Source organism: Copadichromis virginalis, linkage group LG12 (assembly GCF_057382275.1).
Source record: "Copadichromis virginalis isolate Kocher_CV1m ecotype Utaka linkage group LG12, C_Virginalis_male_GT1.1, whole genome shotgun sequence".
NCBI lineage: Eukaryota > Metazoa > Chordata > Actinopteri > Cichliformes > Cichlidae > Copadichromis > Copadichromis virginalis.
Window position 1 is genome coordinate 4,975,399 of NC_140629.1, and position 16,885 is coordinate 4,992,283.

The following is a 16,885-nucleotide window of genomic DNA, read 5'->3' on the forward strand; positions in this document are numbered from 1 at the left end:
CAGTTCCCTCCTAACCTGGGTGGTTGAGAGAGACAGGCTGGAGCCTTGTGTTGAGTGTGTATTGGATGCTGTTGTTGGGGGTGGGGAGGAGTGAGCAGGGTGAATAGAGGAGGTGTGAAGTGTCTGAGGTGTCAGAGGTGGGACAGCAGCAGTGGGGGTGGGTGAGTCTGCAGCCGATGTTGTAGACTGTCTCATGGTTGAATCAAATCTGTTGAAGAAATGATTCAGTTCATTTGCCCATCTCACATCCCTCCCAGGCAGAGAGTTCTGCTGTTTGTGGCCTGAGATGGTTCTGAGGCCTCTCCAGACTTCACCAACGTTGTTTTGCTGAAGCTGGTTCTCCATCTTCTGCCTCGATAATATAATAATCGATAATATAATAATCGATAATATAATAAGAAGCTACATCATTGATACTCTGCAGAATGTTGTGTTTAATTGAATGTGCAGTGGTTTTGTATCCATGCAACTGATGCACCGCTCACTTCCCTAAAAGACTACAACACTGTCGCATGTAATCTACGTTGTTGTGTTCACATGACTGCAGTCGCACTTTGCTAGTTTGTTAGAAACACTTGTTGGTGTCTTAAGTGTGTCTAGTTGAGCTATGGCAGAGCTTTTTCTCCTATTTACTCACAGACGACGTTTAAGTCACACTTCCCCACTCTCTTTATAACACACCGTGTTTGTTTTTTGTTTTTTTATTGTAGCCGTTTAAGCTAGCGGGTCGCAAATATGATGGTGTGGAAAACGTTTACATTTCTAGCTTTGCTCCTTTGCATTTCCGAAACTTCAAGCGCTTCCTATGTTATCACAGCTGACGTGCAAAGGCCGACAGGAGATCTTAAACACTTCTGGAGAAGCACTGGTTTCTGGTAGGTCCAGTTTTAACTTTTCCCGTGTGAGCGCCGAGCAGTAAGTGTCAGCCAGAAAGCAGAGATTCACTGAAACGGGACACTGACTGTGGAATTATTTTTATATTCACTGTAGCAGAATACTTCAGAGGAAGTATTTAAAAAACGATGCACTTACTAGGAACACGTAGGACTTTCTCTGAGCGTAAAGGGAGAAAGGTAGACTATGGAGTAACTCACTGCCAAGGTATGCAGAAGAGCATCTCTGAGCACACAAGACATCAAACCCGGAAGTGGATGGGCTACAGCAGCAGACCAAATTTCTGACAACTAAGAACACATTAATGATGCATGCTCTGATGAGTGTCAGTATCTGCCACTCATTCAGGGTTGGCATGAACAACATGAGGGCCCTGCCTGCTGCTGGTGGTGCCATGGTGTGGGAGATATTTTCTTGGCATGCTTTGGGTCCCTTACTAAACGTTAAGAATCATTTGAACGACACAGCCTACCTGAGTATTGTTGCTGGCGATGTTCATCCTTTTTTGATCACATCTGTCAGCACCAGCATCACACACAGTGCCACAAAGCTCAAATCATCCCAAACTGGTGTCTTGAAAATTCACTGTACTCAAATAGCCTCCATATTCACCAGCCCACTGACAAATCTGCAGCAGCTATGTTATGCCAGTCATGTCACTACAGACCAAAGTCTCTGAAGATGGTTTCCAGTACATTGTTGAATCTGTGTCATGAAGAACTAAGTGAGTTCAGGGAAAAAGGGGGTCCAATCTGGTGTACCTAATAAAATGCCCAGTGAGTGTGTGTAGATATAGCACAAAGCTAAATGTTTGTCTGTGTTTTGTGTCCAGCCCCCCGCTCCCTCACACGCAGGCCCACGAGTATGACCTGAGCATTGACCAGCAGCTGAATTTGGCCTATGTGGGCTCTGTTCCTCATGGAGGGATCCAGCAGGTCAGGATACACTGGATGCTGGAGCTGGTGACTGCACAGTAAGTGAAGTAAATGAACAAGCAAGTAGGTAGCAAGTAGCATGACATGTGGTGGGTCATGTTTGCTATAACACGCTCGCGATCGAAGACAAGCTTTTTGAATGTTGTTTTTGTAGGTTATAACTTACGGTAGTACTAAGAGTGGTCTCATCTAACTTTTTTTTAATTTTAGAGATATTGGAGGAAAACCTCAATATAACTTCACTAGACTGGACCGGCTGATAGAGCTATTATGGATGAATGGCCTTCAACCAGGTACTGTACTACAGTCCTGTTATATTTATTCCTGATGTACATTTGTCATCTGTTTTCATACCTTTTTATTGTTCGTTATGAGGTCATGGAAGAGTAAAACATAATTTCTGTGGTCACGACTACCACAAAAGTTGACCCAGCGCGGGCGACCGTGGTTCAGGGGGTTGGGAAGCTCATCTTGTAACCAGAAGGTTGCCGGTTCGATCCCCAGCTCTGTCTGTCTTGGTCGTTGTGTCCTTGGGCAAGACACTTCACCTACCACCTACTGGTGATGGCCAGATGGTGCAATATGACTCTCTTCTGTCAGTCTGCCCCAGGGCAGCTGTGGCTACAACTGTAGCTGCCTCCACCAGTGTGTGAATGTGAGAGTGACTGAATAGTGTAAAGCGCTTTGAGGATCTCGAAAAGCGCTGTATGCAGTCCATTATTATTATTACTCGAGTAATACCTCAGCCAATTTTGAAGTAGGTCAGATGACAGAAAAACATTCTCTTGCAACAAAATCTAAAGCCTTGCCTAGCCTAGCCTGCTTGGGGTGGCTGTAGCTCAGGAGATAGAGCAGGTCATCTACTGATTGGAAGGTTAGTGGTTTGATCCCTGGCTGCCCTTGTCTGCAGGCTAAATATCCTTGGGCAAGATACTAACCCCAAGGTGCTCTCCGATGCATTCATTGGAGTATGAATTTATGTGAATGTTAGCTTAACCTCCTAAGACCCAAACATGCATTTTTAACTTCTGTTTGCTATTTGGGCTGATTGGGACCTGATTAATGTAAAAACAAAGAATTACCTGATGATTTTTTTTAACTGATTTTTGTTTCTGAGAAAAATTAGATCCACATATGAGGACATTTGTTTTAAATTTTTATAGAAGAGTGGCAGTATGGTGTCCTCGTACGTGGTTATCAGTTCCTTGTATTGCAAAGTTGTGTATTTTGGTCTAGACAACCCAAAATGTGATGTCCACATATGTGGACGCCAGGTTCTAGGAGGTTAGGAAGCACCGAAGAAAGTGCTTGTATGAATGGGTGAATGTGGCATGTTGTATAAAGTGCTTTAGGTGCTCCAGGAGGGTAGAAAAGTGCTATGTACGTCCATTTACCATTTAGTTAATTTGTTAGCTAAACATCAGAAATTTGTATATCAGAAAACGTAATTGGATTTTCCTGTTCTCTGTTGCAGGATTTGAACTGATGGGAAGTGTCTCTAATTACTTCACTGATTTTGAGGATAAATCACAAGTGGTCGAGTGGAGAAATCTGGTTTATCTCATAGCCAAGAGGTACATTGGTGAGTGAGTTGAAGCAGACATCGTTAGTTTAGTTTTTTGTTTCGTACTTTTTTTGCATAATCAATAAGAATATTAAAAAGGACGACAGTGAAGAACAGTGAAGTCCAATAGGAGAGCCATAACAAATTACTATGCATTAAAATAATGAATAACAGTCATTTTTTTGACTAAAATGGTCCCAATTGAAGTATTCAGAAATCAGTCAGAAAATGTACTGTGGCGGGCATGTAAACATGTGATTTAGCTGAAACTAAATGGCTTAATCTGCACTGTGTCACCCTGCTCATGCGTTTTGTGATGACTGTCGTTGCTTGTTGTAAATTTCAGACAAATATGGCCTGGGAAGTGTTTCTCGATGGAACTTTGAAACATGGAATGAGCCCAACAACCATGACTTTGATAATGTTACTGTCTCAATTCAAGGTAAACCTGTGAGACATTGTGCATGGCTTGTGTGTGTGTGTGTGTGTGTGTGTGTGTGTGTGTGTGTGTGTGTGTGTGTGTGTGTGTGTGTTTGTGTTTGTAAACTGTTACCATTGATGAAAGGTAAGTCTGGGGTCCCCCCCTACTTATTTTCTCTTGTGTTTATAATAGTGTTATTTAATGTGAATGTAAACGGGCACACACATTATATGAAGTTATGCAGTTATGTTCCAAGAGCTGCTTTTGCCTAAAAGCACTAAACCAATTCTTGTGGAGCTTCTTTTATAAATTTGTGGAAATTCAAATGTTCTCGCCAGACAGTATGACAGTGCTGTGCTGTGGATTATCATTTTTTTCTCAAGGGTTTCTAAACTACTATGACGCCTGTTCTGAGGGTCTGCATGCTGCCAGTACACTCCTGAGGTTTGGAGGTCCAGGAGACTCTTGTCACCCCCATCCACACTCCCCGTACTGCTGGGCCATGCTGCAGCACTGCTACAACGGCACCAACTACTTCACTGGAGAGACTGGGGTCAGACTGGACTATATAGCCCTGCACAAAAAGGTGTTTTCTTTTCTTAGCAAATAGAAAATGAAAGCAGCCTTGATTATGCTCTAGATTTGTGCTTATAGTTGCCAGAAAAATATAATTATCATTATGTTCATAGACTCAGCTGTTTTAGGAAAAACTATAGTTATTACTACACAAACTTGCTTAATTCCAGGCTGACTTCCTGTTTTCGATCTTACAGGGAGGAGGCTATTCCTTCCCCATCCTCCAGCAGGAGATCAAGACTGTAGGAGAGATCCAAGAGCGTTTCCCTAAGTTTCGCAGCTTGCCTGTTTACAATGACGAGGCTGATCCTCTGGTAGGGTGGTCCAGGCCTCAGGAGTGGAGGGCTGATGTGACCTATGCTGCAATGGTGGTAAAGGTGAGGCGAAGACATTTAAACGAACAGCATGGGTGGAAAAAAATATTTCACGTGGGAATTTATGTTTGTTAGAAGTGTCCAGTCTAGAACAATATCTTTCATTTAAACCTGAAAAGGACCGCACCAAATAGCTGATGTGAGCACGGCAGCTCTAAATTGCCGGACATCAAACTTTAATCGGTAATGGAGAGATTAGCAAATGCCCCCATATTTTGTGTATGATCTTCTTCCCATAGAAATGACCCCGACAACTTCATAAAATGTATTCATCAGACCAGTCTAAATGTGGGTATGGGATAAAAGAACTAATTTGTTGTCGGTGTGTTACGAGGAGATTCTCTCTGCCAGTTAAATCACCCTGATCAAATCCTCTGCTGTCCACCTTCAAAAGATTATAAACCAGCACCAGGATATGTTGATGGCAAACCCAAACAGCACCATCAACTACACCCTGCTGAGCAACGACAATGCCTTCCTCAGCTACCACCCACACCCCTTCACCCAGCGCACATTGACCGCCCGCTTCCAGGTCAACAACACTCAGCCGCCTCATGTTCAACTCATCAGGAAGCCCGTCCTCACAGTCATGGCCCTGCTGGCTTTGCTAGGTGACATCTTTACCCTAGAACACATGTTCCCTCGGGGGGGAAAGGGGATGAATCGTTTAAACATGATTTAATTCGTATGTGTCCCTGTGATTCAAATTTTAGGAGAGACCCAGCTTCTGGCTCAGGTTGTGAACTCATCAGGAGGCCACAACGGCACACTGGGAGTTCTCGCCAGTAGCCACAAACCCGTAATGCCCGGTGGCTCAGACAGCTGGCAGGCAGCAGTGTTGGTGTACAACAGTGAGGACAACAGCACCTCTACCATCACCGACGATGTCACTGTCTCACTGAAAGGACTGCCTGCACAAAACGGTAACACTGTCAAGGGATTTGGAGTGTTTCTGTTTATCTGTGATGATTTCTGTAAGTCTGTTTGGTTAATTTTACTCCTCTTTGCTATCTGTTTGTTATCCAGGTCTAATGTATGTCACATATTACTTGGACAATAATGTAACCAACCCTTACGAGCTGTGGCAGAACACGGGGAGCCCTGACTACCCCACAGCAGAGCAGCTCAGACGCCTCAGGAGTGTGGAGGTAAACAGGACAGCTGGACAGTATATATTCTAGTTTTCTGCAATTATAATTGTATGTTTTTCAGTGTACAGGAAAACACGAAAGCTAAAAGTTATCTATCCTGTTTGATACACTACTCAGAGAAAATTAGGGGAAGACTTGATCATCACCACATGTCAGTTAAAAAAATTACCTTGAGCGAGTTGTTAATGTCCATTTCTGAGCATACTGCCAAAATCGGACTTCATCAGGATTGCATGTGGTCCTGATATTCTTTAGCGGCATCTATGGTCACAGCCCAGCACCGTGCGGCTTGATTGGCGTTCCCGAGAGATCAGCAGAACAGCTACTGGTGCCTTTTTCTCTTTACAGAAGAGAGCAGGTTGTCAGTGAGCACACGTGACAGGCATGAAAGAGCCTCGAAGGCTGTGGCACACTTTACGCCGTGCAATGATTCCCTCATTCCTAAATCTGCACCCCAGCTCCACCGAGTTAAACAGGCTTCTCTGCCTTTATTTTTTTTTATTTTTGATGAAGTTTTCTGCACACCACACTGTGAAAGCATGGATTTCCTCCCAGTATGAACTCTCATCATTTTTTGTTATCTAGTTGATGCCTGTGAGATTATTTTTATGTGAGTCTTTAAGACTTGAACTGATTTGACAGATCACTTTGACCTTTTCCTGCTCTCTCAAGTGCACTGAGACACGCTTTGACCTGATGTGTCATTGTCTCAGGGCCCCCACACTGACGGACCCTTGGACGTTCCTGCAGGAGACAGTCTGATTCTGAAAGCCAAATTGCCGGTGCCCTCCGTCCTCCTCATCCACGTCTGTGCCCGGCCGAAAGCTGTGCCAGACCAGGTTAGTACCAACACAACACAATGTTGTATAGATAAAATATCTCATATTACACTCGTGTCATAAATGAGTCTGAAAGACAATATTAGAAAATAGTAAGAAGGCTGAAGCTGCTTTAAAATATTTTAATTGATTATATTTTTAATTTTAAGCTAGAAAGAAGTCTATAGAGCCAAGGCGAGTTTTTATGAGTAGGTCTATTTGCTAAATTTGTAATAAATGTATGTTTTTAAATGCTCTGTTGTCTATAAAATTAATCACAGATTTATATTTTTACACTGCGTTATATTTGACCTTCTTCAGGTCAACGGGTTACGCTTCATTAGGATCACTAAAGGTCAAGTCCTTATTATCTGGTCTGACCACTGTGTCAATTCAAAGTAGGTGTTTCTCATCCAAAACATTTCATTTCACTCTGCTTTAAAATGTATTATATGCATCTTTATCCTTTAAAGGTTGGACAACGTTAGTAAGGCTAACACCACTTTTATTATGTTATGCTTCGCAGATGCATCAAAACATATGAAGTGGAATTATCCACAGGCGGCAAGGCATTCGGCAAAATCAGCACCCAGAACACTATTTTTACTTCTTATGTTTATTCACCAGGTAAGAATTCACACTAAATTCTTCTAAATCTGAGACCTTTAGAGTCTGACTGTACAGAGAAATAATATCATGCTCTCTGTTGTGTTCTGTAGTGGACCAGGAGGTTAGTGGTCTGTACAGAGTTCGAGCTGTGGACTACTGGGGAAGGCCCGGCGAGTACTCGCTGCCAGAGAGATATTCAGAGGAGCATTAGTCCGAGATCTGGTCTGCTGGCTGTTATGTTATGTTTTGTTATTGTTTTATATAATGTAAATTTTTGGATTGGTGGATTTTGTATTTAATAAAGCATTGTATGTGGTCAGCTGTAATCATGTGAGTCAAGGTGTGAAATCACTGAATCCTCGCCCCACCCCATCATGTTGAGGTCACCTGAGGCAAGGTGTAAGTGAGGTTTGAGACGCTTGGGAAGGGATCTCTAGACTGCATTGTTGGTTTCTAATATCCGGTGTCTGGTCAAAGATGGTGGACACAGATCGTCTCCTTTACTGCTCTTTGAAAACATCTGTATTCTCGGTCCAAGGTGTGGACATTTGCATCCTTGAAAGAGTGACCTTTATCGTTCAGGTGCAGATGTTGTCATGTTGAGGTGGCTCTTCTACGGTGGCTGTTTGGTTTCTCCTATTTAGAGTCCGAGCACTACTCACCGCGCCGCACAACATACATTGTGTTATTCAGCTTGTGTTTGGGAGTGCATTGAGATGAACCAGTTTCTGTCTGAGGGTGTTGCTACATCTGAAGTGCAGGGGGAAGTCGTGGGACCACAATGTTGTTCTATTTCTGCCTGGTTGGTGTTTGAAACTCTTTCCTGTACATCTTTGCTGATTTGATTAAGGCTCAGATGAGATAAGCACAAGTTTTAGGACTTTTCTTTAAACACATCCTTTTCTTTCTTTCTCCTCTGCCTTGGAGGAAACATCCTCTGTGACTTCAAAAATTTGGGTTTCTAATTTTTCAAGCGAATCACTTCAAAAGAGTGAATAAACGGGATTGGATAAATAAGTGAACAGTAGATATGAAGTGCAGTTAAGGGAAATAAAAAGCCACCACAAGTTTCTTTACAAAATTTATTGTCACCGATGCAGAATGGCACAGTGCAGATGTTACCCAGCAGTGTGACAGTTTGATACAGCTGGTTATTTGATGATATCCACTCCATCGCTAATAGTTTCCAGTGGATTTAAATTGTATTTTTGTCGTGGCAGGTTTAAAGTTTTCACAGGGTTATGGATTGGATTTATCTGATGTTGGTCACATAGTTGGAATGTGACAGGCTTATTCTCTTGGATCCACTTTAATGTAGGGTTGCTCAACATGCCCCAGATGAGCATTTGTTTAGCAAGCTCCTGTTGAAAACAGAGAGGAGGAACAAGTGTCAGATTAAGTCTTAAAATTCTTTCTCTGCATCAGAGCTTAAGCTAAACAATCCTCAACACAAGTCCTTGTTTTACATACCGGACTGCAGCACAGGCTGGAACTGTCCGGCCATGCAGATTTCCTCCTGCTTCTGGCGGACCACTCTCTGGATGGCAGGGGGGAGGCCACGGGGGTTGCGGGAGAAGACTAGAGCATAGCCATCCTCGCAGGTTCCGTCATCCTTCAGGGTGCGGCAGGCATAGGTGATGGCGTAGTTGTCATAGTCTGTATCAATGACCCAGTAGTTGTCACCTAGAAGTCAGGAATGAGAAATTAGTCCCAGCTCCACGAAGGAAAGACAGAGTGACAAAGAGAACATGATGAGCAGGCTTACCGCCACTGGACAGGTAACTGGCCAGGCCCTGGTAGTCCATAAACATTTTACCAGGGCTGCCAGGGTCAGGGACTGTGTACTGAGCAGCCATGTCAGCACAGACAACCCAGAACCTGAATACAGAGGAGAGGAAATATGCAGCAAATGCAAGCGTATTCATGACCTCACATTGAAGCTGCTACCAAGTATGTTGCAAATACCCACCCAAAGAGAGTGACTCTGCCTCTGGAGGAGGCCACCATGGAGCCATCATCGCCAACCGTGTACTCAGCAGAGATGTTGTCCTGCAGGAACAAACCCTCAGGATCTTTCTTCTGCAGAGCGTACCACTTCCCTGCGTACTGTTATAGGGAAGAAAGGGCAAAGATGAGCTTTATTTTGATTGGCATGTCTATAGTATGGATATACACACTGAAATGTGTGAATATCACAGTAAGTAGCACATAGTTCATAAGTTCATATGTGTGATTGTATGCCGATGATGTTCTGGTTTATACATGAGCCACATTGATCATTTTGTTCCTGTTTTGGTTATTTTTTTAACTACTTATTATACACCAGTGTTACTATAAATACAGTCAAGCTAATTCAGATTACAGAAAGTTCAAAAATACACAGAAAAAGTCTCAATTTTTGATCTCGTAATGAAAGGGTTAAGAAGTATCCTTAAAAAACACATTTGCGTACTCACTCTTTTGGGGTCAAAGTCCTGTTTGACTGTGAAGCTGTCCACCACACAGGAGGCCAGGCTGTGCTCCACACAGGCCAGAAGCATCATCACCAGAGCAAAGATTTGAAAATTCATCCTAACGCAAAACCCAAATTAACACTGTATTATGATTTGTTTATATAAAGGTGTAAAGTCAGCATTCCTAAATCATTTTGACACTAAAATCCTCATAAATGGTTTAAGAACAAGAAAGGGTTGTTCTTTGAGCTCCATATTTATTTGTAAAAATTTGAGCAAGTCCCTTAAAAGAAGCATCTCCTTACCTGAAGTAGGGAATGAAGAAGCCACAAGACGTTTTCAGTGCAGAGTTGTTGCAGTGAACTGTGGTGAGAAGACGCTGTGTGAGCCTTTTATACCCGACGCACAGACAGGCTCGCTGCTTATTTTCAGATTTTAAATCTACGGCTTATCCAGTTAACAAAATCCGCCGGCGTAAGCTGATGAACCCCCAGATTCAGCAGGCTTTATGTAATTCAGTGCAGGGCTACATAATGGAATACAAGATAAGATGTATTTTTAGCCCTGAGGATACATGAAAATGTATAAAGTGTACAGATTTACCCAACCTGAGAAAGATGCAGGGTTCAAGAGAGATTCTGTCTTTCTACTGCATCTGTGTTTCCTTTAAATGTGTTCAAAATATTCCCAAAACCCTGAACAGGGACAGTTTTTCCAAGAGCATTAATGCTTTCTGTTATCATTATTAATATTAATTTAACACGATAAAACAAATCACTGCACTAATTAACTTAGTGTTTTGTTCTGCCAAGTCTATTTGTAGATTAAGCATTACTGCTCCGTCTCTTTAGCCTTTTTGCCTGTTCTGTTTTATTCAGGATGTTTTAACCTAAAATTATGTATTTTGTGAGTTCTTAAACTTTAACAACCAGTGGAAAGAAATCAAAAATCTGTTTTCCACCTTCAACAAACAGTACAAATGTACAACTGGTAAAACTGCAAAAAAAGAAAAAAATTATATATATGTACTGGATGTTGGGTCATGTTAGGTCAGCTCAGGCTCAGGTGTTCCCGGCTGCTGCCACTTACTTGGTTAAGTAATCTGTCTCTTCTTCAGCTTCGCCCTGCAATGTGTCACACAGGAAACAGCTGAGCTGCATTATAGAAAGTTTACACCACTTATGCATCCTGCATGTGCAGAGGTCTAAAAATGCACAAGCTTCTGTTTTACAGGTATCAAGGTGAAGTTATATTCCAAAAGCGCTCACTTTACGATATTATATATCGTCTACATGGTTTATTTAGAAGAAAAAAGGATAAAGAAAAGCTCTTCTTTTGATTTTACAAATTTTGGAGTCAAATGTCGAGCAACTGGTTTTGTTTTGTTTTTTCAGTTTTTGTGTCCCAGAATCCAAACGTAACCAGATCACTGTAATCCCTCTAACAGCTCTTGGGAGATATTTTTGTAAGGTAAGGAAGCCAATTTAAGACGAGTAGTGTGTCGGTAAATCCGGCTGCATTTTTCTGGCAGCCCTGTCATTGTTGTCGTTCTAACAATAACCTGTCCTGAAGATATTACATAAGACCTTTGTGCCCAACGTCCTCACCTTTTTAAATGCAGTCAAATCTTCGACACTGATGTGACCAGTCACGTGTCAGCAGTGTTAACTCTGCATCTCTAATCTGAAAACAAACGACAGGTTTAAATGATCCTGTTACAGACGCGCACTTGCTTAACTGGAAGGGAGCTCAGGTTGATCAGATCTGGACCAGAGCCATGTCAGGTTGATGACTGGTTCAAGTTGTATAACAAGCAGCTGAGTGTAGAAATATATGCATCCGTCTTATTTAATCATAGGCTGCAGTAACTCTTTTGATACTCAACTAGCCATTCACTTTTCTCCCAATTAAAATTTCATTTTACAAAACTATCTTTTTGTGCATTAGTGAAAATAATTAATGACATAACTCTGGACTTTGGAAACAATAGAAATTATTTTTAGGCGATGCAATTAAACCAAAAGTAAGAGGTTGTTAAAATTGTTTTAACACCCAACCAATGTGGGTCACACTAAAAGTGAAAATGAATTTCCACATGAACTGTAATCTTAATTAAATGGGAAGTTTAGACAATAAGTATGAACTTTTCCACAGGTTCAGAAATACAGCAGGACTGAGCAGAGTGACAGACATGTGAATCTCAAATAAAGAGCATATGACTCAAACTTTGGAGTCATATTTATGCATTTAAATAAGTAAATCTAAATTAAAGATCAGCCACAAAATAAGTAAATTTTTACCTTTAAATCTATAAAATTATAATAAAGTGTTCCAGGCTGTCTTATTTAAAACTGACGTCAAGGGCCTGGTGGCATGTCACCGTGCCAACATCTAAAAGGCTCTTTCAGGCTTTCAAAGAAAAGATTGTGAATGCCTGGCAAAAGGATTTAAGAGGATAAGTCATTCCACTGTAACAAAAACTACAGATCACCTCAGCCATGTTGCCAGTTAGTTCTCAGGCAGACGTGTGACCACCTGTTAAATTATTTTAAAGAAATGTGGTTCACACGCACACAGAGTTATACTTCTTATGTCTTTATTGAAAAGCTTAAAGTGAAGGCTGGAGAAAGTGGACATAATACCTCAAAAGCTCCTTGGATTGAACAGGATTTGTATAAATTGGGTATTGACAACCTGTGCTCTTGGAGTGAGGTTGGAGGGAACAGTGCTTTCATCATCAACTTACACAGAGCAGCATTACGGAGGTGCACGAAAGTGGAGGAAAAAAATAAATCAATGCACTCCGTGTTTCATCAGCATTTCTGAAGAAGAAATGAGAGGTTTACTAAACTAACCAGCACCCCTTCATAAATGGTTTCCAGACAACTGTGCAAATTTTAAGTCGATGTTGTAAATGGAAACCAGTGATCCAAAAAGTTGTTGGCAGTAAAACAAAAAAAAAGGTAACTGTAAATAATGATATATTTCTACATTTAATATGAAAAAGTGTTAATGCAGAAGCAATCGGGAATTCAGTTGACTGAAGGAGAACAAAGACCACAGTGCATATATGGCATTAAGAGTTCAAAAGCTTTACTCAATAATCCATGACTAACATTAAATCACAATATCTGGAAAACCAAAGGGCTGCTGTATTATCAAAGGTAACGGGGAACATGTCCACAAAATAGGAGTGTTTTTGAGTGGCAGTGACCCCATTTTGCCATAGCTACTCCAGAAAGAGTGGAAGAGGTTGGAAATTGCACATGGACGTGGACATCCTGGAACAGCACTCCAACGCTTTACTTCAGAATGCTGTCTTCATTTGCTGTGAGGACGAGAGCAAAATATGAGATTTGACAATGCAGTCGTGATTGAGACGTCCACATGTGAGCTGTACAGTATGTCTGCGTGAACAAGGTACCTTCTGCTAGCTGCTTGGCGATGCGCTCCTGCTCTTCACGGACCTTCTTCTCCTCCTCCTCAATCCTCCTCTCTTCCGCTGCAATAGGCTTCAGGTGATCTGAGCAAATCAGAACATTTATTAAGCTGAGGTGGAAGAAAAAGACACGCAGTTTCCTGATTTATGAGATACAACTATTGTCTTACACAGCACGTAGTATATAAGAAGCTCTGCCCAATGAATGGAAGTGTTTGACCTCATTACACTACACAGCTGCAGTAAAGGACAGTTCTAGTAACAACTTACCATATCTCCTTTTGCCATATATGATCCCAGCAATCAAAGCTGAGTACCTGGCTGTCTGCAATAGAAAATGTGTACATGTTAGTGTCAAAAACTCCACAATGAGCCGGCTCAGCCGCAAAAGAAAAAACACGATACAATTGTAAATGATAAATGATTTATGTCTGACAGTGAGAGCCATCCATCAGCCTCTGATGACCATTTGGTACCTAAAAAGCGAGCTACTTCAAAAACCCTCCAACAAAACACAGGAGGAAAAATGTTCCCAGTAAAAGTGGAAACAACAAAAGGTGTTTCACCACTTGAGGCAAAAAACACACCACCGAGTAAAACCTTGCCATAAAGAGGGAGATACTAGCAGCTGGTGTTGTGTGACCCAAATGTAAAATGACTCCACTGAGCATCGCTGGGGAACTCGCTGACTGCACCTCCATATGACAGGAAGGGCAAACGTGGATGGAAGTGACTGATGTGATCACATGGTGGAAAAACAAGGCTGTAAGCAGCTGGTTAAAAAGCTTGATCCAAGACAGAAAATATTTTTCAGTTTTATTATATGACAGCATGGTGCAGCTCCTGAAGGGTTAAGTTTACACTTTAGTTCAACAATAACCAAAGTGTTAAGCAGTTATACTTAACAGTTATAATGCACCTTGTTTTAATAGATTCACATTTCAATTATGGCAAATTTATTGAAATATTCTGATATTGTGTATTATACCGTCACACAGCTTTTTGTTTTGTAGATTTATAGTGTATATATTATTTATGAATGCAATATTCATTATTGTCTTACACAGTGTCAGTCTGTAGTATATATATACACATTTTTGCATTCTCATAGAATAATGCCCTTAGTAGGCGCCTGCAGCATTTTTAGTTTAACTTTGTTGTTTGCTCAATGTTTATTAAAGACTGTACTATTTGTATTCTTTATCCTGCTGCTGTAACACAAACTTCCCTTGTGGGATTAAAGTATTTATCATTTTGAAGCTGTATTTTCTAACACCAGCCGCTACACCTGATGAGCTTTCATTAGTACAAAACCCACATTTGACTGAGGATTTAAAGGGCATTAACGACAGGGCACAAAGAGTAACTGTTCCAGTAAAAAAATATCTAGTCTACAGTAACCTTATCCACCTGTCATTCACAGTATGACCAGTAGGGGGCAACAGCTTCGCTCCAAAACAAGAGTTTTCTGACAGCTGACAACTGAAGTAGAAGGCGAACAGCAGCTAAACTTGTTTGATGCAGAGACAAATACAAAAACAACACATTTTTAGAATTAGTCATTAGTTATTTCCGGTGACTCCACTTTACCAGCCAGTTAGCGCTGCGGCGTTTAAATGAAGGCAGCTTGTATTAACTATCAGTCAAATCAAGCGTGATGTTCCATAACAGTCACTGTTCTCCCGCACACATGTACGGTCAGTGCAAGCTGAGCTGTACGGCACAATCAAACAACAGTACAACTCAGGCTGCAGCTGCTCATTCATAGTTTTAGTGACACAGCTGACAGCTAGCATGCCCCTGCTAAACGTTAGCAGGTTAGCGTGTTCTCGGTAGCTAACTAGCAGCCTAAAAGACGGCGGTTTGTGCCGTCTGACTATAAAACACTAGTTTTATAACAAAATGTGTGTCAATGCAAACCTTAATCAGAGGTGACACTGCAACCGGAGGAACCATAGTTTCACGGCAGGCTTACGATTAACAGCAGAGGTCACTTTAGCACCAACAGGAGGAAGAGCAGAGGTGTCTTCTTCTTTAGGTCTTTCTGCCGCTGGTGAACTGCTGCCACCTTCTGGAACAAGTGGTCCTCTTCAGCCTTGAGGCCTGGAGTTCCCCACGCCTGATCTAGGCTGCAGCTCAGGCTGTCCAAGAGCTCAGTGATCCCCTTGTCCAGATCTGGATGGAGATCCCCCAGGACACCATCCGTCATCGCATTAGGAACATGCCCCGACATTTTCATGTATTCACTATTTTTGAGCTACTGCAATGAAAATTCAGCAAAATGGACTAGCCCGTCTACTTGTTCCAAACACATCAACCTGTCCATAACTGTACAGATATGAGCATGATGTCTTTTTCTCATTTAGACCGAATGTGTTTAAGTTTTTTGAAGAGTGTAGTTGATAAAAACTATAAAAAGAGTTTGGGTTTGTTTTTTTTTTGTTGTTGTTGTTGTTGTTGTTGTTCGCTTTGTTTTTCCCCTTTTCTTGATGCCAAAACTGTAAAAAGGAAGCAATGTCAGTCTATGGGACAATTTGTGATTGTTATTTGTGCTTCACAATAAAAATATTTGAAGAGAAAAACTATAAAAAGCAATCAACTCTGTACTGAATACAATAAAACAAAAATAAAGTTGATGCGAAATGTCTTTAGCATTGCAAATGCTGTTTTGTGCTGTGATATGTACTAAACTACTCAACTTCCTCAACCATGCCTCCATGTAACAGTGCTGCGCCACCCTGTGGACTGTTTTTCTAATTAAATGCAAACATCTGATCTTCTTTTATCTGTCTATATTCAGTCATAGAGTTTGTCTACATCTGAAAATAATGTAGAAACTGTTCTTCAGACTTGAAGCACAGACATAACACTGGGTTCATTCCCTTACTGATGCTGCCATCCATCAATAATAATAATAATGATAATAATAATAATAATAATAATAATAATAATAATAATACTTCATAATCCACGTTTTCCACAGAAATAAGGTCTATGAGCTAAATGGAAAATCAAAACCCAAGCCCATTATTAAATATGTCAATAATACTTAGCGTTAGCTTGATTTATTCATTTTAAACCAGTTTTATTTTCGGTTTGGGATCATGGTCCTGTTTGAACACCCAACTCTGTCTAAGTTTCAACCTTCTAGCTGTTTTGAGGTGAAGAATTTGAAGGTATTCTTCCTTCTTAGTTATTCCATCAACTTTGTGCAATGTAACAACCACTGGCAGCAAAACAGCACCATAACATGATGCTACCACCACCATGCTTGACAGCTGGTACAGTATTAGTTTTGACAGCCACACCTTTACTCCTCCAAACATACCTCTTATCATTGTTGCCGAATCACTTGATATTTGTTCATTCTTATCATAAAACATTTGTTAGAAGGCTCGATTTGCCTCGATGTTGATTTTAAAGCAGGGGCTTCTTTCTCGGTCAGCACCCTCTCTGTCCATGGTAATATAAAACTGACTTCACTGTGGACAGTAATGCTGGTGTTCCAGCAGTTTGAGTCTGGATGGTTCTTGAGTTGTTCCTGAAAATCCTAACCAATTTCCCCTCATCTGATATTGATAGTTCAGGTGTTTTTTCAAGAATTTAGAAAAGTGATGTCACATTTGAACAGCATGTACCTACATATAGAAA

General features: G+C 41.2%; 2 protein-coding genes across 2 annotated transcripts; one reads left to right on the forward strand and one right to left on the reverse strand.

The window, feature by feature from the left end:
• The first annotated feature begins 505 nt into the window (after positions 1 to 505).
• idua (alpha-L-iduronidase) lies at positions 506 to 7,668 on the forward strand. Its single transcript, XM_085474440.1, has 14 exons — positions 506 to 875; positions 1,727 to 1,867; positions 2,040 to 2,122; positions 3,304 to 3,411; positions 3,740 to 3,835; positions 4,198 to 4,400; positions 4,588 to 4,767; positions 5,159 to 5,375; positions 5,478 to 5,687; positions 5,791 to 5,912; positions 6,629 to 6,754; positions 7,055 to 7,131; positions 7,260 to 7,360; positions 7,453 to 7,668. The coding sequence occupies exons 1-14, from the start codon at positions 736 to 738 to the stop codon at positions 7,551 to 7,553; spliced, it is 1,905 nt and encodes a 634-aa protein (XP_085330566.1). The 5' UTR covers positions 506 to 735; the 3' UTR covers positions 7,554 to 7,668.
• Positions 7,669 to 8,437: 769 nt separating this feature from the next.
• On the reverse strand, positions 8,438 to 13,088 carry LOC146696335 (purpurin-like). Its single transcript, XM_085474441.1, has 8 exons — positions 11,403 to 13,088; positions 10,885 to 10,919; positions 10,101 to 10,158; positions 9,799 to 9,913; positions 9,312 to 9,448; positions 9,108 to 9,220; positions 8,813 to 9,025; positions 8,438 to 8,703 (listed from the first exon to the last, which is right to left on the reverse strand). Exons 4-8 carry the CDS (start codon positions 9,910 to 9,912, stop codon positions 8,693 to 8,695), a joined length of 588 nt encoding a protein of 195 aa, XP_085330567.1. The 5' UTR covers position 9,913; positions 10,101 to 10,158; positions 10,885 to 10,919; positions 11,403 to 13,088; the 3' UTR covers positions 8,438 to 8,692.
• Positions 13,089 to 16,885: the final 3,797 nt, after the last annotated feature.